Raw genomic sequence first — 25,173 nt, 5'->3', positions numbered from 1 at the left:
TTTACCATTTTCATGCAGATAATTATCAAGATAGTTGTGGAGGAATGGATAATTTAAAGTCAGATACTTTACTTAATTAATAAACCAGGTCTCGTGATAATGTTCATGAAGTTTAGGACCAAAAAAAAAATTAGTGTTATGGCTACTTTCTAATCTACAGTGTAATTCAATAATGTAGCTGATGCCATTAATTGTATTAAAATTGCTGGATTGAAAATGGTTATTGTAGAATTAGTAAAATATTATTTACAAATTCCCTTAAAATGTAATGTTACAAAGAAAGAGACTTAAATATTGCATTTTCAAAGGTTCTGTTAAACGAAAGTTAGCAAGACCAACAGATTTGTTGCATGCACATATCTGAATTGCATTTGAAAAATCTGACATGTAATAAAATTTTGTTCAGTTGACTAATATGATCAAACTCTAAGTTGAGGTCATTAAGAAACTTTCTGCATTTTTTTATTTATTACGTTTTTTAAACTTGCATTTATTTAGCAAATGATGATACAATGGCTATATCTACCCATACAGGCAGATATAGCACCATCATATGAAATCAATTGAATTCTATTGATGTAATACTTCTTGTCAGCAAATTACAGGTGTTCTCCCAACCAGTTTGCATGGTTTGCAGGATGGAAAAAACTCAAGTTTTCAGTTGGAAAAACCCTGTTACCTTTGTATGAGACCAACTAGCTCACCTTCAGTTGAAAAGCCCTGATAAAGGTTCTTCACATCCTAGATGGGATTTGAACATAGGTCTTTCTTTCTAGCCAAAGGGCTTTGTGAAACCAACTAGAGGTTCAGTTTTTGCATTAACAACTGTGTGTAGAGAAATAAAGTATAATCACTCATTTTGTAACTGTCTTAAGTTGCTATATACTCTGCCTGATATCAGAATTTAAAAAAAAAAATGTTTGAGCTTGATTTTTTCCATTTGCCACCTTTTTTTGGGGGGGGGGGGGTAATTAAGATATGTTTATTGGTTTTCATATTTACATGGTCAATGTTTCTAACAGAAATTCAATGACTAAAACACAGTTATATACTTACCAGATAGTGACCTGGACCCACTATTTCTGAATATCTCCAAACTTCATTCTTTTCCTCAACAAAATTCTTCAGTTTCAGTATACTGCATGTCAGTACCAAACTTACATTAAAATCCTACATTACGAGGGATTGTAGTTAAATCACTATTCCACTGTCATAAGTTTTTGATTTCATCATAAAAATAATTGTATTTTTATATTAAAACCAGAATGCCAAAGTAATGATATAGCATAATTACTACCGCACCAGACTACTCATTTCGCAAGTACATTTATTATGGAATGGCATTAGGATTTGTCTTTTTTGCTAATATTACTAATTATTCAGTAATATTAAAAGTATTTTAAAATTAATACTGATTTGATATTTTATTCATTTTCTGCTCCTAATATTCCTGGACTGTGGGCCAGATTTAAGGTGGTTCTGTGCTCCTAAGCTATAACTGTTAGGACACCCCTAGCTAGCGAATAAATTTTAGTTCATCTATACTGAGGTGATGTCTCTTGTTATTGAGGCCCTAAGCTGTAATATAATTTATCTAGCTTATGCATAAATCCAGCCCTACCTGGACCACACATACTTTATTTTATTTTCCCTCCTTAATCCAGATCACCAAAAATATTAATGGGTAATCCCTGGAATTAGCTATCAACAAGTTGCAAGTCATGTTAGACTGGAAAAAGAAAAAAAAGATGAAAACCTCACTCAGACTAAAAGAATGGTGTTTTCTATCATTTTCCACTGTCATAAAATCAAACTGGAATTTCCTCAATGCATCATTTCTCCTAAATGCTTGATAAAAATATAAACGTCATTGCCAATGTTTTTCCCCCCAGATATTTTCACATGGAACATTGATATCTACAGACATGAAATACTTATCCTTTGAGGGATGCAACAGAGGAATGGCAAACCCCTAATCAGGAAATTCAATGTCTAAGAACAGAAGAGAATTGGATGATGATTGACCTGGTTGGCTGAGTGGTTAGCGTATCTGTTCTCCAGCCAAAAGGCTGCAGGTTCGAATCCCGCCGTGGGCATGGATGTTTGTGATCGTCTGTGAAAATACTAGTGGTGGTGGTCAGTGCTAGATGGTGTTGGTGTAGATGATGAAGGTAGTTGCAACAGAGAATTATAGAATAGGTACTTTCCCTCATGAGTCTAGACTCCCTGGAAGTGTTATGTAATAATAATAATAGAGAATTATGCTTAATCCTAGAATCAAATAATTTTCTCAGAATTATTCTCTCTCTCTCACACACACACAAAATCGTTGATCTAAAACCTTTGAGGACTGGTTTTACTACTCAAATAAAAATTGGAAAGCTACGTGTCTAACAGTGTAAATTTTATTAGACTGACTAAATTAGGTGGGATTTAAAGAATGTCCTTATATGAAGTGGCTGAAATAAAATGTTTGTGGCAGTTGAGTCATAAAGCGACCAAGAGATGGAGCCACGTCATTCTTTTTAGGTTAGCATGCAACTGAGTGATGTTCGCTTTCTATTGCTAAACCTACAGTATTAGTTCATGAAGGCCATCCACCTCGATCGCTTGTCGCCTCCCCACCTGCGGCAAAGAACATTTGCAAGCCGAGTGAGGCACTTTGTCCGTCACAGCTGCACGTGTACTCTTCGCCTTAAGACGCTCTGCGCCGGCAGTTGTAGGCCTACCGTTGCATCTGAGGGGAGCAGCCCTCACCATAGTGATTGGGAAGGGAAGTTCATCCGTTAACGTTTGAGCAGAGGTCGCAGGAAAGAAACCAGCTGATGAAACCTGCTTTGAGAAAATCGCAGTATGTCCGATTTTAGCATACAACAGCAGGAAGAATAAGTTTGTCTTGGAATGTGTATCGGTGGAATTTTGTGCCTCTAAATTCGCAGCATTTGGCGATCGCAGACGGACTTTTATATTAAACCAAAAGAACCTGCCCATTAAATTCCAAGGTAAGTAATTTTATCGCAAGAAATCTGAATATATATTACCTTATTTAGTTGGTGTCGTTTATAGACACTTTCAGGAAGAATCGAGGAGGGTGAGAGCGTCCTGTCCTTTAGAGAACAAAATTTAAGAAATATTTCCTGTACATCATTCGTACCTTCACCCTTACACATGTCATTGGTTTAACGTATGAAATCAACTGCCAGGTTTAGCTGATTGAAAATTTATCCTTGCTGGGTTCCAAATTTGTAAGGCCACGAATAATATTACCAAGGAATGAGTTCACTGGTTCGTCTCTGAATTTTAGCTCAGTCGATAACTATAATGTCGTTTAACTGGAAGGACTTCGTTTCCAGGATGCGAAGAACTTTTAATAAGGATTTGTTCGACTAAAGATGAGTTAGCCGGTATCATACGTAGATAAAAGAAAATCTTATTCCGGAAAGTTTAGTTATTTTTCATCTTGACAAACTGGTCAGAATAATATGCAATTAAGATTTTACACTCACAGCTTTAATTGCTTCATCCTTAAAACAATTGAGCATTGCCCCATTCAAAATCCCAAAAGTCATATCTTCCTCTTCGTTAAAAGTAAAAGCATGAAAGTAAAATCGCATTATGTCCGATTTTAGGAAGCCTAGATCAGTAATATATTATTATTATTACCCCAAGACCTCATGGAGTCAAAGACTCATCTGGGATATATGCGTAACTTGTTTAATTTATTTATTTGTGGAAGGGTGAACGAACGAACTTTTTTTTTAACAATACTGTATTGGTAATTTATCTGAAATTTCTGCCACTACAAGACAGAAGAGCTATGATTTTCTCCCCCCCCCCCCCCCACTACCCTAACAAGGTTTGAGTCCACGGGCACATTCGCACAAATTTGCATTGGCTTCTTGAAGTTTTTGGGTCTCTTACTGAAATGTTGCGATAGTTCTGCCACTCTTATTACTGTTCGTTATATAGTTTGGACTTGTAATAATTTAAGATGTGAGAAAGATTAGTACTCGGTTTATATATACTGTATATATATATACTTGAAAACTTATTGTATATATTCTTAATTAAAATATTTCTTTTCAAAGTGGTAAGGCAAAGTTTTTTTGCTTTTTTTAAATGAGCGCACTCCTAATAGACCGTATCTTCCTTGTAAAAAAAAAAAATGATTTTTATTATTATAATTTCTTGAGTGACATATTCACTTGAGAATAAGTTGATTAAGTGTCGGTTCCGATATTTTCCTCATACGTGATTAGAGAAAAGCGAGGGAGTAGTGCCCATCAAAATACCTATTAAAAAGACGTGGAAACAGACATTGTATGAAGAAGCGATTGGAGTGAATGCGCGAGAGAGGTGTCATTTTTTTTTCTCTAACTATGAACGAAAAAAGATATCTGGAGGCTACGGATGTAATGTGTTTAGGCCATAATGCAATGTGAAAGTTAACACCCAAAAAGAGAAAATTGATCTTGACTGGTGATTGGGATATTATCAAAGGTAACGGAGAATGCAGCAATATCTTTTTTCCAAGAAAAGCTTTTCACCTGCAGGTGAGTTAGCCAGTCTCATATGACGATAGTGAGGTTTCCTTCCCGAAACTCCGGTTTTTCATCCCGCAAAAGAAGTAAAACTGGACAGGGGAACACTCGCAATTAACAAGCATACAACACTGACCTAATAGCCTTAGTTGCTCTGGCTGTGATTTCCAAACAGCAATCTTTTGATAAATAAGACAGAGTTGTATTTTAATAGCATTGAAATTTACTTGATTAACTATACCTGAGAATGGCAGAGAGATGAATTTTTGAGGCATTAGATCTTGAATCATTTCAGCACTACACTACAAGGTTTCCCTCACATGAAGAAGAATAGAGTGTATACTGTCATCAGCAAAACTATGCATTTGAGGTTTCATAAGAGATTATTGATTTGGATAAGAAAGAGGTGTGGGTGAAAGCACAGAATCCTGGGGTACACCTCAACATTCGGAGAAATATGAGAAAGAACCTTCCACCATGATACTCAATGAACAACCAGAGATGAAGTTGGCAATCTACTCAGAAAGCCATGAAAGACCATAAGATGGTAGCTTGACAACGAGACTTCTATGAAATGCCTTGGAAAATATCAAGAGCAACCTCGTGAATTTCTCCAAACTTTTCCATGATTTCTTTCCAAAGGCAGGTATGTTAGCTAGTGGTGGAACAGACAAAGCAAGCAAATATCTAAAAATGTCAAGAATAACGTGTTTTTAATATTTTCATGGCGCATGTTTAGCAATAGGTGATATTGAAGAGACTGCTATAAATCTAGAACCAATGAAATCCATGATCACCGATTAATTGGTGGGCATACAGGTGGTGAAAAAGTTCACTGTTAATAAAAACAAGGTTAATTATTATTTTAAAGAGGCTTGAATGCAATGGTGTCAACAATGTAATAACATACTTTTCTGGAACAACTGAATATAGGATGCTTCTGTAGTGTGGTGACGCCAATCGCACTTCGCGCCACTATGGTTCTATATGACATAAGGATGAGAATGCCTGAGGGCATTCTTAATGGGAGGAAGCTTATACCTGGACTAGAGGAGAGCTGACCTCTATGATGTGCTTGACTAGACAATTGGATAAGATCAAAAGCATTAGTTATCTAGTAAGTAAGTCGATCATTTTTACAGCAAATTCTTCAACATCACGTCCAACTTGAACGGCAGTATTCGTAAAGGGGAAGGCAATTGAAGTTATTACGTGACACATTCAAGAACTCATTGCAGGAAGGTACTTCACACAATCCACACAACCTCCACTACTTAATTCTCCACAAGCAGAAAGCCACTGTATACACACTCCCTCTATCATCCATAGCAGTATTTTTTTGTTTGTAAATTGTGTGTGTATTCTGTGGCGTATTTGCCGATATCAGGGATGCACTTTCCCGGAGGAAACATCCCTTCTACCTCCGTATGAAATCGGAAATAGTAGGGCTATTTCCATCTTCACTTGAAAAGATTCCTCTTGTTATAACGAAAATCGAACTGGTCTTTTCCAGTCGAAGAGCGCACTGACCCGTTGTCTTTCAATGAAATTACGGAGACGCTATTTGACAACAGTAACTAACTTAAGAACATTGAAGTTCGCAAGCCAGACAGGTTGGCCGAGTGGTTAGCGTATCCGCTTTCCAGCCATAAAGGCTACGGGTTCGAATCTCACTATCGGAAAGGGATTCTGCGACCCTACCACTTCTAACAGAAGGCTTCACTAACTATACGGCGTCCATTGACATCAAATGTAAATAATTTACTAAGAACTCCCCAACGAAGATGATCTCAGTGTTTGTGTGGTTGGGCTACAAAAAAAATCAAGCTTCAATGGTAAAAATTTGAATAGGTCAGAGTAATTTTCACGATGTGGATAGTACAAAGAAAGAGAGGTCGTGAATATTCCAGAAGAAGCCGAGAATACCTTGAAATGAAGTTTCAAAAAAGAGGAGATTCTGTAGATTTTATTATTTTGATGAAATATCATCTTGCTGGATAAAATAAATGCTAATCTTATAGTGGAAGGAATCATATAAGAGTAACTCAGATTGTGAAGATAGCAGCTGGTATAGCTGCAAGTTGTTGAGATTCATTTAAAAATAGTTTGGATATTAGTGAGTCGTTACATTATTTGTTTCCACCTTTTATTATGAGGTGGAAGTTTTTTTTTTTTTTGAAGAATTTTTATAATCTATGTTCCTTCCCATTTGAAGAAGGTTGAATTACATGAAATTATGACCAACCAACAAAGGTTATGAATTCAAACGCAGGTTGCGAAGCGAATGTGCTAAAGTGGAGCTTTTTTAGTACAAGTAATAATTAGATTACGGGAATATAGTAAGAGTGGGAAGACGACATACAGGGTGCTCTGTATGTCGCCCATACAGAGCACCCTGACTCGTCAAGACTATGCTTTAAAAATGATGAGTTAGCCATCCTCATACCAATGTGGCAGGATTTTTTCACTCTGCTAACCAGGCAGACTGCCTGGAAAACACATAATTAACAGACATAACAATCTTCTACAGTAGTTTCTTTGCTCATAATTATAAACATATGTCCATGAGCCACACCACGCTGACTGATCAAAGGCACGGTCCTGACCCGTAGGATAAAATCTGATCCGTTACTATCAGCTTCCGTTAGACATATTATCCAGCAGTTGAATAGCCTGAAATGGTCTGAAGAGCCGCTTTAATGCTGTATGAATCGAATATTTGGTATATCTTCTGAAGCGTGTGTCACTTACAATATTATTGCACAGGCACCTCGTAATGCCTCTCATAGCTCTCCTTGAAACCATTAACAGACAGAGCACTCACAACTGACTCCAGCAACCTATTCCATTCATTCACCACTCTCCAGGCGAAAAATCTGTTCTTTGGGCCCTTGCTAACCAAATTCTTACTCAGCTTCCAGGGATAACCTCTTGTTCTGCCCTGTCTGAACAAGTGCTGAAACATTTCCCCTGCATCCATCTTAAAATATCCTTTCAGTAACTTTAATGTTTCGATTATATCCTCCACTTTTTTTCGCCTATCAATCAACTTTTGCAATCCATAAACCCTCAATAACTTTACCCTTTTCCACATTAAACTGACATTCATTGTTTTTCCTACAAGATCTCTACTTGATTAACTGTTACCCAACCTAACTTTGCATCATCAGAAAAACCGAATATTTCCCTTCAAATTATTTCCTTTATCATTTATTTACAAATTAAACAGCAGTAGTCCAATCACACCAACTAGTCGCCCGCCTTCTGAATCCTGCTCCTCCATATACTGCTTTTTGATATCTGTCCATCAAAATGCAAATATGACTGACCCTTCACAAAGCCGTGCTGTCCCTCATAGAGTATCATATTATTGTCCACCCATTCATCCTTATGGCTCATCCTTAGATGAAAAGCCATTATAAACTTCTATACCTCCTAAACGGGATTTAATCCCAGATCTTCCAACCACAAGACATCTTGAAGGTAAAGTAGGATTATAATAGCAGGTTATTTGCCATGACAGAAAGCAAGCAGATGCGTGTTTGCTTGTATTTGTGGTCCTGTGAACAGTAGGACCACACCGTTGTTATGTTCATTGTTCAGTGGTAATAGACCTTTGCGTACCACATCCGACAGTCTTACTGACTACAAATAGTTCATGGATTCGCTGATTTAGAAACACCGTTCAGAAATATATTAAGACATATTAACTAATGAGTTTCTTAGCTCAGTCGTAACAACACTGACCTTCAATGAAAAAACCCAGGTTCGAATCTCGTCTAGGACGTGAAGAATCTTTACAAAGATCTTTAAATCTAAAGGTGAGTTAGCCAGTCGTATATGGCGGTGGAAGGGCTCTTGGAAACTCGGTTTTTTTTTATCCCTGAAACAAATGGCTAGAGAACGCACAATTTTCAAATATCACCCGTAATAGGCCTTATGACCACTGTGTCATCAGACGCTAAATAAATAAAAAGTTGTGGCTTACGTGACGTGCCTTCGTACACTGCGTTCTTTCTTGAGTAACGTGATGTGAAACTTCTAGTAGTTATCGCCTTTGTCACCCCTCCCCCTATTTTTTTTTTTTAATTTTGTTTCAAATTATTATTACTTTGTTGCATTCAAAAATGAGTACCGTGGAAATCATGTTTGCATCCATTGCGCTAAGCAGCCCGGCAAAAGACTTATAGATTGGATTCTAGTCGCCGATTAAAGGAACTTCAGTTCATTTCTCGAATTTTCAACTTCTGGTACGGCAAGAAGGGTTTCGTCCCCTCCGGAAACTATTTTAATCCCGCATTAAAAAAAAAACAAAAAAAAAACGACTGTTAGTATTCGCACTATTACGGACAGAAACATGAGTGTTGGTTTCAACACCATGAGATGGCATCAATTTTTCTACTGCTCTCTCTCAATACCGAAAAGCCATTGATTGTGAAGCAAGAAGCACTGCCTACTCCATTTGGATAATAAAAAGCGTTAGAGGATTTATTTTATTTTTGCTTTCAAAAATAATCAAATCTGAACTGATAGCTTTACATTAGACCAGTTCTAACTTGGTAATGCCCAAGTAACAACTTATTAAATTAATAAATGATTTATTGATAATGAAGTTATTTAATTTGACAAAATTTGTGAAAATAATTTAATGAAAATGAGTGCAACGAAAAATTTCTAAGATGAACCGCTGCCAGTTTGGAAATCATTGTATTTAGACCTTTTGAGGAAGAAATGAAATTTCAGTGACTTCATTAGAATTCACGATCATCCACGACCAGATTAGAATTTGCGTTTGGAAATTGCTAGTAGAAAGAATTATTTATTTTCATGATTTTCGTTATTTATGTTCTATTCGTCCATTGAGTACACATGTTGAAAGAATTTTTGAGTGTTGGAAAAGCCAGTTAAATTTTTCGTTTCGCTTAATTTCTTTTGCAAACAGAGTTATTTGCCTTAATTTTTAAACTGAATAGCCAACAGTCGTAATCAAGCATATGTAATTTAGTAGTTCCTTTAATCTACAGAGAAACAAATTTTCTGTCAACATGAATTTGTTGCTATGTGAAATTCTTACGTCTTTTAGTGCTATTCTTTATCGTGCCTCATTGCAGGTATATCTTCAGGAAGTGGTAAAGATAAAGACACTAAAAGAGTGACACTCGATAAGAGATAAGGTTGTGGACTTAAGAAATGGTGTCAAAAAGTGTGATATGAAGGAAGTACATCGCACGTGTTACCTAAACTCGGAGTTTAATTTAGAACAGACAGTAGTTTGTTCGTGATAAAGGATTTCTGATTATCGTTAAGTCCGAAATATTACTGTAACCTTTTCAAAGTATCCTTAGCATGATGTAGGATCATGATTTAGAGGAACGTACACGTTACTTAATTAGTGGGAGAGGTAAGAGTGGTGATTGGGAGAAATGCTTGACCCGGTTTGTCATAAAAAGAATAAGTCACGGTCTGTTCTTGTGCGATGTTAAAGAATGATACAGTGTCCACATGGCAACATAAATGTGATGACTAAGGAGGATGCTTGGTAGGTACGAATGGATGTTTTGTGAATATCCTTAGGTGATAGGTGAAATGATCGACCCGTTGGAGGCTTGAAAAAAGTTCCGCGTTTGATCTCTAGGAGAAGACTTCCAGTTATTTATCCCTTGGCGCTCCACACCACTAATATTAATAATATAGACATATAACCCTTTGTAAGTGGGATTCACATAAAAGTTAATTATCTGAACTATTTCACTTGAGCGTGCAATGAAAGGAACCTGAAGAAAGTACCATACTGAATAACTATTTATTAAAACTCACTTCCTAAATTTTGTAGTGATTTTTAAATTAAGAAAGATTTAAAGAACATATTCTATGAATCTGCATACCACAAACTGAAATCGAACTGTTTAACTGAAAGAATGTGGGTAACAATGAATAATATTGTTATTCCATACTCGAATAGGTTGACAATTTTGTTTCTTTTCCCCTCTCCATGCTTTATTAATAAGCAGGAAGACCTACAGTTTAACTGTCCTCGCCCGGTCAGTCATGCCACAAGATTTTAATAATTGAGAAAGAATTCTCACCAGCAGACACCAGTTACAAATCAAGCAATATGGCCGTGTTGCAATGTTAAGTTAAAAACAACAACAGAAATAAAACAATCAAGACCATGCCTGAATTTTTTATATTTAACAGAACATTTAAAATAGATTCACGCCTTTTCTCATCGCTGTATGTTTAGATGTATTAGGAATATCTAAAAGAATATCTGGCAATTTAATATTATTTATTTTACAAAGTTTTAAATAAGATTTTGGAAGGATATGATTTATGACTCGATATCTAATTTATTATTATTTTTTTAAGGAATAGGATGAAATTTAGAACAGTTTTCTTTTTTTTTTTTTTTTAATTCATATACTTCGATTTAAAGATCCGGATAATCTGTAAATCGGAAAGCCCTCGATTACGATTTTCCATCACTTCATTGTTTAACCTTTATATATTAAAAAAAAAAAAAAGAGAGAGAGAGAGAGACTGACCGGGTGAGTAATAGCCAGATGTTTCCTTTTCTTCAGTCAGCGATTTGACATATATTGTCAAGTACTGATGAGTGAACCAAATGGTAGGAAAACTGCGCCGAAAGTTAGAGGAAGAAACCTTTAAAAATGTAAATAAAATATAAATTTGAATCTATTATTATAAGGCATATTTTCATGTTCTTTCGCTGTAGTAGGGAGTATCAATAACATTCGGCTGATCCGCCTAAAATCCTAAATGGCATTGAAGAGGGGGCGGGGGGGGCAAGTGGAGAGAGGAAAGAAACTACCGCATATGCCAACGTATAAGATGACCTCTACAATTTCTTTTCACAATTTCTTGTTGGTGCTATACTCACCATAATAACCATGATTTTACACTTACCGCTTCTTACTTTAATATAATGTAGGCATCGAAATCACAGCAGTATGAATGATAAATTACCCTACGAGAGAACCAGTAAAGCTGTTCATGTTTATAACCAGTCTTCGATTTCGTATATTGTAATTCACGTGAACATGCCAGTAAGGTTTCACTGATATTTGCTGGACACATTTTATTAGATTCCCACTGGGGGAAGGGTTGGGTCTACTTCTCCCACGATGACCCAGTTCAGCTTGGTAGAGTGTGAAGATGAAGAACAATCACAAACATCCATGCTCAAGGCGGGATTCGAACCCGCATCCTTTCGGCCGGAGAATGGATATGACAATCACTCGGCCAACCTGAATACGTTTACTAAATACAAATATTTATATTAAAATATATTAATATATCAGTATATTAACATGCTAATTAACATAATTGGTGGTTGGTAGTAGAGGTTCGGTGTAGTGGTGGAGACGGAGAGTTGTACAGTGGGTGTCCTCCCGCGATGAGTCTTCGGACTCCTTGGAGGTGTCACGAATAATAATAATACAAAAGCAAAAGCTTGTTAGAACACATTGGATGCATCTAACAAAACGCCGCTACAAGTACATTACTGTAGAAGGCTAGGTGATGTTTTCCATCGCGGAATTTTTTTTTTTTTAACATCAAATAGCGTCTTATATGCTGACATATACGTTACGTGGAAGTATTTTTAATTTCCAAACGCCAACAAGGTATTCGTAAATCGTAAATTTTTACCAGCGCGCAAAAATTTGCACACCGCTGAATCACGAGAATTATACGACTTGACACAAGATATGTTAGTTAATCAAAGATGATTTGGAAAAATTAATTTAAAAAAAATTAGTGCTACCCATCTGTGACCTCATTATTATATCAGAATTATACGACTTGACACAAGATATGTTAGTTAATCAAAGATGATTTGGAAAAATAAATTTTAAAAAAATTAGTGCTACCCATCTGCGATCTCATCTATACACACACGCTTAATAGTTTCTAAATACCTTAAATTCATACGAGTAAGTTTTAGATCTTATAAAAATAATAATAACGGGATGGAGCAGATTTGACACTAATCAAATGATAATGGACCAATTATTAATAATTATGAGCAAAAGTAACCCTATGTCCATAACCCAAGCCTGATTTAATTTAAATGTTGAACATAACCGTGAATGTTACTGATACTGGAGCTGTAAGATCCACGGTGATGGACATCTTCAGGTAGGAACCAAAGTTATAAATGTTGGATTTCTCCTTTCTGCAAACAAACCAGCTTCTAGATCCCGGTTTCCCAACCTGTAGGTCGCGACCCCCCAAGGCAGTAGCAAAGTATTTTCTGGGGGGAGGTCACTACGGTTATTTTTAGCTGCAATTGTTTTTATAGAGAATTCCACCACGCAGGTTTTCAACACTTATTTCAATATGGCTACACTGCAATATTCTTCATATCAAAACCAAGGCAAGAAACAGACTGAATGCCTTTTTATGCAAATATGGCGGGGGTTGCAAGTTACTTGGCTATTATAAAAGGGGGTCGCGACTCCTAAAAGATTGGGAAACACTGTTCTAGAGAGTTCAACACACAACTTAGGAACACAATGCGCTGACTTTACGATCCCTGCTTGACGAGATTATTATTATAAACAACCTAACAGAAACATTTACATACTAATTTTTGAAATAAATACACACCCACACAGAAGCGAAATAATCTCTGATCCCTTTAAAGAAATTCTTCTAGATATGGCATAGTTGCAGACGCAGTGTTCTTGATATCAGTTACCGCTATCTCATTGGACAAGCTTACAAAGGTCAAACTTCGAAGAGTGCAGATCAAACAGAGTTGGTGAAAAGACATGCATTCGCACACAAATCACACAAACGTATCAACTTTCGGTAAGATGAAATATATTCACAAACGGTGAGAAATCACGTAGCACTTCCCTATAATGGCACGAACTGATTTTATTTGCGATCATATTATTATATGCAACTGCACGGTTTCTGAACTAGTATGAATTCTAACTCCCCAGTTATCAACAGTGTGGTGAAATCTCCGTCAAACCGACCCCGCAGCCTCAAACTAAATATGATTTAATTCTTTGTATTGTCTTTTTTTTTTATTACTCATTTTGATATATTTCTTTGAATTTAGGCTTTCATTTTTGATTGCTTTAATATGCCCATGTTAAAATTGATCTACTTATTTAATATCTGTTCAACATTACAAAACAGAAAATTTTTACTTGCTTTACTTTTGAATCTATCATATGGTAGTATATTTCATATACTACCGAAACACATCTTTCATACAATCACGGTGCACCTGAGCTGCTACAAGTTTATGCGGTACAGCACTATTCGGTTTTAAGGACTTCCTGAATGACAGTTGAAAACAGGTGAGTTATGCAGGCGTTGAACCAGTACTGATGATAGTATTAGACCAGCAAATAAATAATAAGCGGTTACAATGCAGTGACTGAACCAATCTCTCAAACAAATAATAATAATATTAAATAAATATTGTGAATTTTCAGGTAAATAATAAGAATCCTTCTCTGTACTTTATGGAAATTTTAATAAAAATTCAAAATTCGATACGAAATGTTATTAGTGAACAGTAATAACTACAAATTCTTTTGCCAAAAACAGCGAAAAATCGAAGTTATACCACTTTTGATTCTGCGTGAAGGTGCAGGCGAGGGTAATCATAGGTGAGTTAGTTTATTTATAATTGATAAATAAACGTTTTTTTATTCCACGCCGTATGGTCACTCCCCTACCTCTTAGGATTTCAGGAGTGAAGTCTGCTAGAAGTGGTAGAGTTGCAGTTGCCAGTCCCGCACAGAATTAGTAAGACAGTCACAAACATCCCATTCCGAGAGCTCGACAAATTATACAAAATCCTACTCTACACGCAAAAAAAAAAAAAAAGTACTCTCCCAAGACCCCAGTTTTTTAACGATATATCTCAATTAAAAGTTCCATAAACTGATCAGTGGCGCTGCACCTGTGATTTAAAAGTTAAAGATATTGCATACAAAAGTTATTTTATTAAATTAAAATATATATATATATATATTCTATTTTGTCCAGCCTTTAACGGCTCGTCAACTAGCAAAATCCACTCACCATGGAGAAGCTCATTCGTTGATCCCTGTCCATGCCGGGATTCGGATCCTCAACCTGTTGGCTGAAAAACGGGTATGCTATCCATTCTGCCAGCTCGGACGGCAGAGCGTCTGATGAAACAAAAAATCAATATACTCCTTTCCCGTATATTAGGCCCTAGTGTCCCGTTACGTTCGTATTAGGCATGGCTTATTATGATTTGAAACCACGACCGCTTCGAGAATAAGGTAGTTATCCCTATGTCTCCCAGTGTGTCCTATGTCTGTAGATGCGTGTGTTCATAGGGTCGGTTTTCGTATTCTGGGGGACGAAAAACCCGAGTTTCCGGGTGAAAAAAAAAAAAAAAAAAACTTACCCCGTATGAGACCGGCTAACTCACCTTTAGTCGAAAGAGACCAGATAAAGGTTCCTCACGTCATATTCGGGAATATAACCCAGGTCTATCCGACCAAAGGGCTTCGTCTATACCAGTGGTGTTCAACCTTTTTTACTGCGCGAGCTACTTTTCTACAAAAAGTTATTCGGCGATCTACTCTCTTATATAGATCACGTTCCCCCAACCTGATATCTGATTACGCACAAATAAACAAGTAAAAAAAAACACAACGAAAAACTTTATTTGTGTATTTAAAAATGTATTTATCACTTTTAATTATTTGAATACAACAAATATTTTAATACAACAAAAAAAACAAATATATTGGAATAAAATATTTATTTCTCTATTTTGAAACCAAAGTTTAAAAAAAACAACAGATTGATTATAAACTCACAAGTTAAAGGAAATGCTGGTTGATTAAAAAAAAAAAAGTTAATGTGAAATTTGGCATTGTTTGGACCTCGCAATATTTTCATAGTCAAGTTGATATGAAGACGTGGCCAATCGCAGACAATCATCCAAATGATCATTTGTAATTTGGTTTCTTAATTGATTTTTTATGACGGTCATATTTTAAAAAGCGGATTCTGACAAGTATGTCGATTCGAAACAAGACAGAATTTTTCGCGCAATATAGTTAAGCAAGTTTGAGCGCGGTTAGTAGTTGAAAGGGTTTCAATCGTTCGATGCTGTTGGCACACTCTCCTTCGATGATTCTTTGGACTCCCTGGAGGTGTCACATAATAACAATAATAATAATAATAATAATAATATCAGTTAATATCGGGAATTTTTCATGTGCATACTTCCAAATTACTTCATTGTTTATTGATTTTAAATGTAAACTATTCTGAATGTTTATTATCTCAAATTCTACTTCAGCTTGGTTTGCATCAAACAGCCCACTAATTTTATTTGAAATTTCTGTGATGTTCAAGTTTTCTTGAAATGGATTATTGATAAAAATACAATCATTTCAGTTTTATTAAAATCTTTAAATCTTGAATTTATTTCTTCCTCAACTAATTCTATTTCACGAATAAATTCTTTTAAATCATAGTGAAGCATTTTTTTATTTTGTTCAAAAATTTTTAATAAATATGGGAGATGTCTAAATTCGTGGTCATTTATATTTTTCTTTAATAAAAGTAAGTATTGTTGGAAAGTTTTTATTGAACTTAACATGTCAATTAAATTTTTATCTCTACCTTGTAACTCTAAATTTAAATTGCTTAATTTCGTACAGAAATCTACTAAAAATGATAAGTGTAACAACTATCTTTTATCACTCAATTGTGGATAAATATCTCCTTTTTCATCAATAAAATTTTTTATATCGTTAATTAATACAAGAAATCTTTCTATTAATTTAAATTGCTTAATTTCGTACAGAAATCTACAAAAAATGATAAGTGTAACAACCATCTTTTATCACTCAATTGTGGATAAATATCTCCTTTTTCATCAAGAAAACATTTTATATCGTTAATTAATACAAGAAATCTTTCTAAAAATTGACTTCTGCTGAGCCAGCGAACATTAATGTACAACAGAAGTTCCCTATCATCATCTGCTTGTAATTTAAATAACCGCCATTGCAGGGCTTTTCCTCGAACAGAATCTACAATTTTAAATGTAATATCCTAAACATCTTTTGTGTTTAATCTTTTACTACACAGTACTTGTTGGTGAATAATACGGTGGTACGTTAAAAAATCTGGATATTTGTTATTGTTTTTACATAATGAAATGAAGCCTGATTTATTACCTATCATTGCAAGAGCACCATCAGTAGTAATAGACAGAAGTTTAAAAAGCGGAAGTTTGTGTTGTTTCACAAATTCATCAAATGCTGAAAAAAATGTCTTCTCCCCTAGTCCTTCCCAATAATGGTATAATTTTCAAAAGTTCTTTACTTGAATAACCTTGAAATACCATGCGAATAAATACCATTAACTGAGCAATATCAGAGAAGTCGTTTGATTCATCAAATTGTAATGAAAACGCAACACACTGGTGAATGTCTGAGATTAACCTGGCCTGGAAACTTTTCTTAGGCAATTGGAACTCTTCCTTTCGGCAATTTGAAACCTTGTCTGCGGCCTAGAAGTAGTCTCTCTCTAGCGACGTCTGGAACCGAGAAGCTCCTTTCTGGAAGCGGGAAACTCCTCTCTCAAGCAACGTGGATCCAGGCAGTCTCTCTGACGGCGACTCTGGACTGGGCGGCCTCCTCTCTGACAGCAATTCTGCAACCGGGAACCCCTTCTGCTTGCTTCAGTCCCTTTTTATTAAGCCTCCTCTGAGACCTCGCATGAAGTTTGGCAACCCAAAGAATCGGTATGAGTCTTTCATCTTAAGTTTCAAGTTCGACATGCCTTTTGTTCTCCTCCGCTTTCTTTTGATTGTAAGTTGCCGGCCATCGGAAAGTTGTTTGAACTCTTTCTGACTGACTTCGGAGATGTTGACACTTAGAGCCTGCAAGCCTTTCTCATACATATAAGTTTCAATAACAATCTTTCTAATGCCGCCATGTATGTCGACAAAAACATCGCCTTTGTTTCTAACACTCTTAACATATTCTTATTAAAGCAGTATATACAGTTTGCTTCAAAAGAGTTATTTACAAAAACATCTAACAAACTATACCGAGACAAACAAAGTTTATTTTTTTACAATATTCACATGGGACTTAACCTAAGTAAAAAATCGATGTAATGTGCTTCGGAATATTTAATATTTAAGCTACAATCGAGTTTTTACACTTTGCTTATAATCGTATTATAAGCAAAGTGTAAAAAACTCGGCTCGCTGTTTGACTTCCACTGATCCAAATTAATTCATTTACCCGGACTTATAAGAAAATTACTAATTTAACAATTTTAACGAAAAATAAATAAACAATAGCAATGCACTTAAAGCGAATTAAAAATAATACAAAATAATGATAAATAAAATATTATGTTTTCAGTTTTAATTAAATTTGTAAGTAAGGAGGAATACACAAGAGATCGACCAAAAATCGCTCCGCGATCGACGGGTTGAACACCCCTGGTCTATACCGACTGAGCTACGGAGGCCCCAATATACTCTACCCCCAGCTGAAATGAATGTGAAAGACATTTGTCTTCACTTGTGTCCTATTAATTTAAGTGTACTGAAGTATATATGATGAACAAGAAATTGTAATTAATCTATCTTTCATTTAAATCTATTTAAAAATTCCCTTTAAAGACCCGTTAGCATGTTTCAAAAATCTTAATAATAATAATCTTAATAATTATTATTATTGTAACTGTTGAAGTTACGAAAGAAAAAAGAGAGAGAGAGAGAGAGAGAGAGAGAAAGAAAGAAAAGAAAAGGAAAAAAGAAATTTCATCTGGAACTTTTTAAAAGCAAAGTTAATGTATTTACGGATTTTTTTTTTTTTTTTTTTTTTTAAATGTGTCATGACATGGAAAGGGGCGATTGGATCTGGACATTGAAGGAGCTTGGGTGAGGGGAGGGGGAGAGAATGTCCGAAAAGGCTTGATAGAGATGACATCATTAAGATGACTCTCCACCATAAAATAATAATAATCTGTAGTATCTATTACTTTTTCGTCTGTCATTAGATGTTTTTTTTTTTTTTTTTGTATTGGAGGTGCATAAAAATTAGTTTGGAGAACCAGTGCGATTGTAATCAATTGTTTCAATTCAGGCATCAAATAAAGCAAGGGTACGTGTGCTTCGTATTTGTATCAAAACATTTTTATCCTCCTGCCTTCAGGCTTCCGTAAACTTGTATTATCTAATTTAATGCCAAACCTAAATACAAAATCACGTGACTTACCTGAGGAACACACGGTTAGCAGCGGGAAGTAACGTACCACCCCGACGTTTCTCCATTCTGTACCGGTTAACGATGTCCTGATAAACTACACATCAATGGTACTTCACCCAGTTTGGTGACCCACTATGATAACCATCTCCGTGTGCTGTTTACCAATACAGAAATAACACTGTGTCTATTTCGAGTGGTGCTCTTTACATAATTGAGGGATTTGATGGGTTCTAATGTTCGTGATGGATGAATATAACATGACTTGGCGAAGATAGCATGTTGCTGTGGGTTTTTGATCTACTACTTTTTCGAGCGCTCACTTAGTGACGCAAATGCGTATTCAAAATAAATTACATATTTCGTAAATTACAAAAATCAGATACATCCTTTCGCTGAAGAATGATTAAATAACTACAGTCGAAGCACTCTTTTTCAAAAAACTTTTGATGGTAGCTTGTAAAGCAAGGCAACCCAGATCGATTCAAAATTCACTGGAAAATTGGAACAGTAAATGAAATGTAAAAATGTCTTTCAGTTTAAATTAATCTACAGTATTGCGCCTGCGATAAAGATAAAAATAAAAAGTTCAACTTCCATTGTTTCTTTTATCTAGTGTTTTGTTGCCAGCTGATTTTATGTAGAAATAGAACATTTACCTCTGTCAGTTATATCAGTGTAAGTTCCCCCCCCCCCCCTTTCGGTCATTAGTAATATCGAGAACAAGTTACTCTTTTGTTTCCTGTGAGATTACGTTATTGTTATCTCTCAGGAAGATAGTCTTTTATTAAAATCTAATTAACGGATCACCGATAGCTGAAGGTCCTGTGTAATTCAATTAGTTTGACTTTGTACAACAACCTTGGTGATAATCAAGAGAAGCACGGTACTTGCTTCTCTTGATTAGACCCGTTGTTGAATCTTGTCAAAAATAAGGAGGATAAGTTAATGGGTCTCAGATGAAGTCGAAACTTTTTCCCTAAAAATCCCGTGTTTCTGACTTGCAAAATAGACAAATCAGTTATTATTATTGACAGACAAACCGGATATTACTACTGTTAGCTTGTTATTTTTTTTTAATTATTCAAAACCAGTGTCCTGCAAAGTATGTGTACCTTTGCCTTAAAGGATGGCATTATTAATTCGAAGTTCGTAATTTCAGAATGCCAAGAAAAGAAAGAAGAAATAGTAGCCGTACATTAGAGACAGCTAAGCAGTTACCCCCCAGATCCATAGATTTTCCTACAAATAATTACTAATTTCCCAAATATTTTTAGTATATACATTATATATAGATGAATCTTGAAATCTAAGCTTAAATATGTAAAACACAGCGGCCTAGACGTGGAGACTATTTCAAGAAATGAAGTTACATTAAATGCACCTCCAATGATTGTGCTCGCATAATTGAGATTGTCAACTGTTTTGCCTCATGACACGAGTGCTGCACTGACCAAGGTCAGCTTATTGCGCAAAATCCTCTACGTGTATTTCCTTTGCTTTTTCAGTTATAAATGAACACTTATCACGAATGTACATGCTTCCTTATCTTCTTGATGATGCATTATATATTACTAGCGAAACGTCCAAAATGAACTGTATCTGTTTTGCTGTCTCAGGGCGAAAAAGGGTGTCATCTTATAATATATAATAACGTCTTTCTTCCAAGAAAAAAAAAAAAAAGACATTTTTCACTGATGTGAAGTATGTAGCATGATCCGAGAGAGGAAACGAAGCACAGAAAATAACGAAAAGAGATTTGTATTGTGGTTACGTTGTTTGCCATGACGTCACCTCGTGATTAATTAAAAAAAAAAGTATACCATCCTTAATTACTGAAAAAGGGAACGAATAGTGATTGGGCCTTTTTTTGTTTTTAGGAGAGCAAAGGGGGTACGTTGGTGAAATATTCACGTAATCTGAAAGGGGGAGGAGTGTATAGTCTCGCGTGATAGCTCGTGATGCTCTGGCAAATATATATCTTGAAGATAATATAGATAATCTAGTAGTGCAGAGATAAGAGCACTTATTTTTCATCTCCTGCTACAGCTCTTTTAGTTATGACTGTTCACAGCAATGAAAACGATGAGCGAGATGGTATTAAGAAATCAGGACTTTGAGCACCTAAGCGAAGGTAAGAACGAGGTTAGGATTAATTCATGCTTACTGATTTATAATATCGGTCGGATTCAAATATTAAGATCTCCTGTGGAGCCCGTAAATATTGCGGGATGGAGGGGGGGGGAATACATGAAGTACTCAAAATTCAGTTAAGTAAATGAACAGAAATGCCACGTATTACGAATTATATACTTATAACACGAATAATTGTTGATGTGGCATTTAGTAGCCAGCTGGTTGTGATTTACAACACTAATCCATGTAGTATAGCTATAACGACGTGTGTTCTCTGACCACTGTCTCCTTTGCAAGAGGAAAATTCTGTGATCTCCGTATGAGATTGGGTAATTTATTCTGGGTAATTGTCACGAAGGCATTGCTTAGAAACAACCATAAACTGGTTCGCAATATCCTTAGTTTTCACCGAATTAAGCAGTAAACGAGAAGTTACTGGAATTAGCTATGGGTAGCCTGCAATTTCTCTCTTTAGCACTGTTTATTCCCGTGACCTCAAAATACTATGCTTTCTTCCAGTGGACCAGTTTTGACGACGAAAACGTGTTTCTGTTCCTACTGTTTAATGACCATCAGGTGTGCAGTCGTGATAAGACGCTTCCTCCTGTAATGTGCTATTTCCAGTGATGCCGGCACAATCTCGATAGATTCGTCACCATAGTCAAAAGGCAGTAAAGTCTTTAACCAGGTAATCACACACTGAAATAGTAACTTTTAATGACGGGGAGTCCAGCAGCGGTGTTCTTATTGGTTATGCAGTCTTTCATAACAGTATATGCATTGAATGAAGGAGATTCCAGTGTCGGTATCTCCCTTCGCAACCAGTAGGTAGATTGAGGAAATCTCGGTAATTGCTCGGCAAGTAATGCAATGAAGTTTTTTTTTTTCTCTTCTTTATTGTTTTCGTTAGCGTAAGCATGAATTGATAAAGGAAGAACCGTTTTATGACTATTAAACGAACGAATTAAGAAACACGTGTCGAAACATTTCTCCGTACATTGTCCTATTATTAGTGCAAGATTCATGGGCGTCAGATCGCGCTTAACTCGTTCTATTCAGGAAATTAAAACCTAAACAAATCGTATAGGGTATTACGGTAGGAAATTCGATTTAAAAATAAATAAATAAATGTGCCAAGGAGTCATGCCCACATTTTTTTTTTTTTTTTTTTTTACAATCTTTGTAAAATGGAAAAATGCTTGTATCTTTGTACGATTTAAATAGGCTGTCAGTGTGGGCGAAAGATCACGGGTTTCAGTTTAATATGAGAAATGTAAGTTTATGCATTTTGGGAAAAATAGATTACAAGCCACACTATCATATTGATGGCACTGTACTCCAGGAAACAGATGAAGCTTGAGATTTAGGAGTGGTGGTAGGTCGTTCAAGTTTAGAGGACATATTGCTAAGGTAGCCCATAAGATTACTTGGCTATCGAAGAACACATTAACAAGTAGAGATAAGGAAGTTGTTATTCCTCTTTATAAGGCCTTGATATGCCCACATCTGGGTTACTGTGCTCAAGTCTGAACCTCTGAGTTTCTTAGGGATGAGAAAGCGGAGGAGAGGATTCAGAGGCGAGTGATCAAGATGGTGAGTGCCCTGTTGAATGTTCCCTATGAGGATAGACTGAATTAGTTAAAAAAACACCTTAATCATTCATATTGTCAGCTTTTCCCCAACGACACGGGGGAAATTGAAGGTGTGTGGATTGCAGAAGTTGGTTGATAGGAGAAAAAGAGGGGATATGATAGAAACATTTAAGTTGCTTAAAGGGTTTTATAGGATAGATGCGGGGGAAATGTTTCAGCATTTGCTAGAGGGGGGCCAGAACAAGGAGATCATCCCTGGAAGTTGAATAAAGGTGTGATTAGGAATGTGAGGACTAGATTTTTTGCTTGGAGAGTTGTGAATGAGTGGAATGGGTTGCCAAAGTAAGTTGTGAGTGCTTTGTCTGATAATGAGTTCCAGGAGAAGTATGATAGATTGGGTCTCCTGCGATCAGTCTTCAGACTCCATGGAGGTGCCCGTATAATAATAATAATATAGAGAGACTTCGATGCGAAGTATGTTTTTAGGGAAATTTTGTGAAATGTTGATACCATACCAGATTCAGGTTTTTAGCAATAGAAAAAAAAAAAAAAAAAATGAAATCTCTCTCTTAATTAGTATACTGAAAGGAACGTGTTGCATTATCAAAAACATGACATATTATTGTGTCTTTAATAACGCCGATATACTCGTACATTAAGTGAATTTCGTTATTTTTATTCTAACTATGGAGACGACCCAGTGTCGTTGGGGAAAAGCTGACAATATGAATGATGAAGATGATTTTTTTAACTAATTCAATACATACATTTTATTTATATTTTAAAAATATCAATATATTATAGTTGTAAACATATTTCCGTATTACGTAGAAATACAAATTGCCTGTCTGGTCGGCCGCGGGGTTAGAGTATCTGCTCTCCAAGCAACAAGTTGTGAGTTCGTATCACGCTGTGAGCATGGATGTATGTGTTTGTCTTTAGGTGGGAGATGAATTTCATCGCCTGGTGTGAAACCCTCTCCTCGCATGGTCTCATAAAAATGCAATATATAGAAGAAGAAAAAAAATCCTTAGTCCTCCCAAAGTTTACAACCTTTCCTGGGTGGCATCACATATCCCTGGTATTCGAAGAAGCGTGAGGACCATATCGCACCATATCTTTCATACTTTTCATACATCTTCAGTCTAGTAAGGAGCTGCCAACTTCTTGGTTTCCACTTCTTCATGAAAGACCTCTTTATTCCTCTGTATTAGCTAATCCTATCTTCGGCGTCTTAATCTTTCCATTCACTGTCTTCAATTCGGTCTTCATGCCTTCCCCCTTCTTTCTGATCACCTTTTTTCTTTCTAGTATTTCTATCGCTAGAGAATGAAGCATAGACAGTATAATGTCAGAAAGTAATGGTAGGCCATCCTCACAAAACCTTCAGAACTGGAACAAAGTTTGTGAATTAGTACTAGCAATACTGAATGAATGGCTGACCGATGCAAGATACCTTCCAAATGATTTTTGGAGACATCTGATTATTGTCTGCCAATTATATAGAATTTAATCCTGGAGGTAAAGGAAATGACAATTTCAATTCTGAATATGTTGTCTTGGAAGTGTAAACTGTCATAAGAAAAGACTCGCATCTTATAATTTCATGAAGCTTCACATGATGATTCAAGTTGGATTTGGCGGTATAACATCTGTAGCAGACCTCATATTGATGTTGTGACAAGGACTTTCAAGAATGAAGAACTAACTTGTGCTACTTCTGAACGAAATATTCGGACCTTGTGGTTGAGGTTCTGCTCGTGTAACCGATGATTACTTGGTCCAGTGATAACAGGCACATTGTATCCTTATACATCATTACAGAAAACTACTACTACTATCTTGATGGGAACGATCAGCAAAAGGTAAAACAGGAGTCGCTTCAAGCAAGATGGACGTCAGATTCGATGTCTTGGTACCTATACTTTGAGTAATCTAACTGGATGCAGAAGCTTCAGGTTGTATACAACTAATGACTTACTATCTTCATATCTACCTTAATTCTGTGAGATGAGGTTCCAACAATGGTCAGAATGGACAGCTTAGTTATAATTGAAATTAATGTATCGCCTGCAGACTATCGGAAGATACAGATATATTATCTGTTGTCATCGGCTGTACATCAAATGAGGTAACTCCATTTCAATTACTGTACCTTTTGCAGGTCACGATATCATGAACTCTATACAGATGAAAGTATTTCTGAGCAGGGTGTGCACTTAAATGAGGAACGGAAACCTGAGTTAGCATATAGGTGTTGTTAACTATGACCTTCTTTCACTTCTGATGGACATTGCTTCCTCGTTAATATCCTCAGGCACCTGTGGGGTGTCTAATTCTATGATTGTGGACGTCATCTGTTCCTTTGTGTCTTTACTATTAGAGTCTTCCCGAAATCTCTGAAACATTCCTCTTTTCCGCCTGCTTAATGTGCCCCATGTTGCTTTTTTGTACCCCAAGTAAGAGACGACGCCTGTGCAGTCAAGTTAGGATCACACTCCGCCTGTAGATTAATACCCGAAGCATTACAGTGTTGACCTTCAACCTCTGTAAAACCTTTCACGTTATTTAGACTCCCAGCTGTACTAAGTAGTACGGAAAGCTGTATGGAATGTTTACTTTTGAATTAGTACTAGC

At 36.0% G+C, this 25,173-nt stretch overlaps 1 protein-coding gene across 3 annotated transcripts in view; it reads left to right on the top strand.

Annotated features, from left to right (window-relative positions):
- The first annotated feature begins 2,618 nt into the window (after positions 1-2,618).
- The window catches only part of LOC150108647 (uncharacterized), a 110,066-nt gene continuing 87,511 nt past the window's right edge, over positions 2,619-25,173 (top strand). Inside the window, exon 1 of one of the 3 annotated variants that reach the window (XM_090416116.1) lies at positions 2,619-3,002. Coding sequence is in view for 2 of the 3 variants with exons in the window: in XM_090416114.1 (XP_090272240.1) it covers positions 20,885-20,942 (58 nt within the window). In the remaining variant the exon portion in view is untranslated. Of the gene's footprint in view, positions 3,003-9,987; positions 10,081-20,823; positions 20,943-25,173 lie in introns of those variants that run through there. The other 2 variants (XM_090416115.1, XM_090416114.1) reach the window with 2 other exon arrangements.

This window comes from Typopeltis vanoorti, chromosome 3 (genome assembly GCF_054136105.1).
Source record: "Typopeltis vanoorti isolate ZY-2024b chromosome 3, IOZ_Tvanoo_1.0, whole genome shotgun sequence".
NCBI lineage: Eukaryota > Metazoa > Arthropoda > Arachnida > Uropygi > Thelyphonidae > Typopeltis > Typopeltis vanoorti.
Note: the sequence above shows the minus strand (reverse complement) of the source record. Positions and strands in the feature narration are given on the sequence as shown.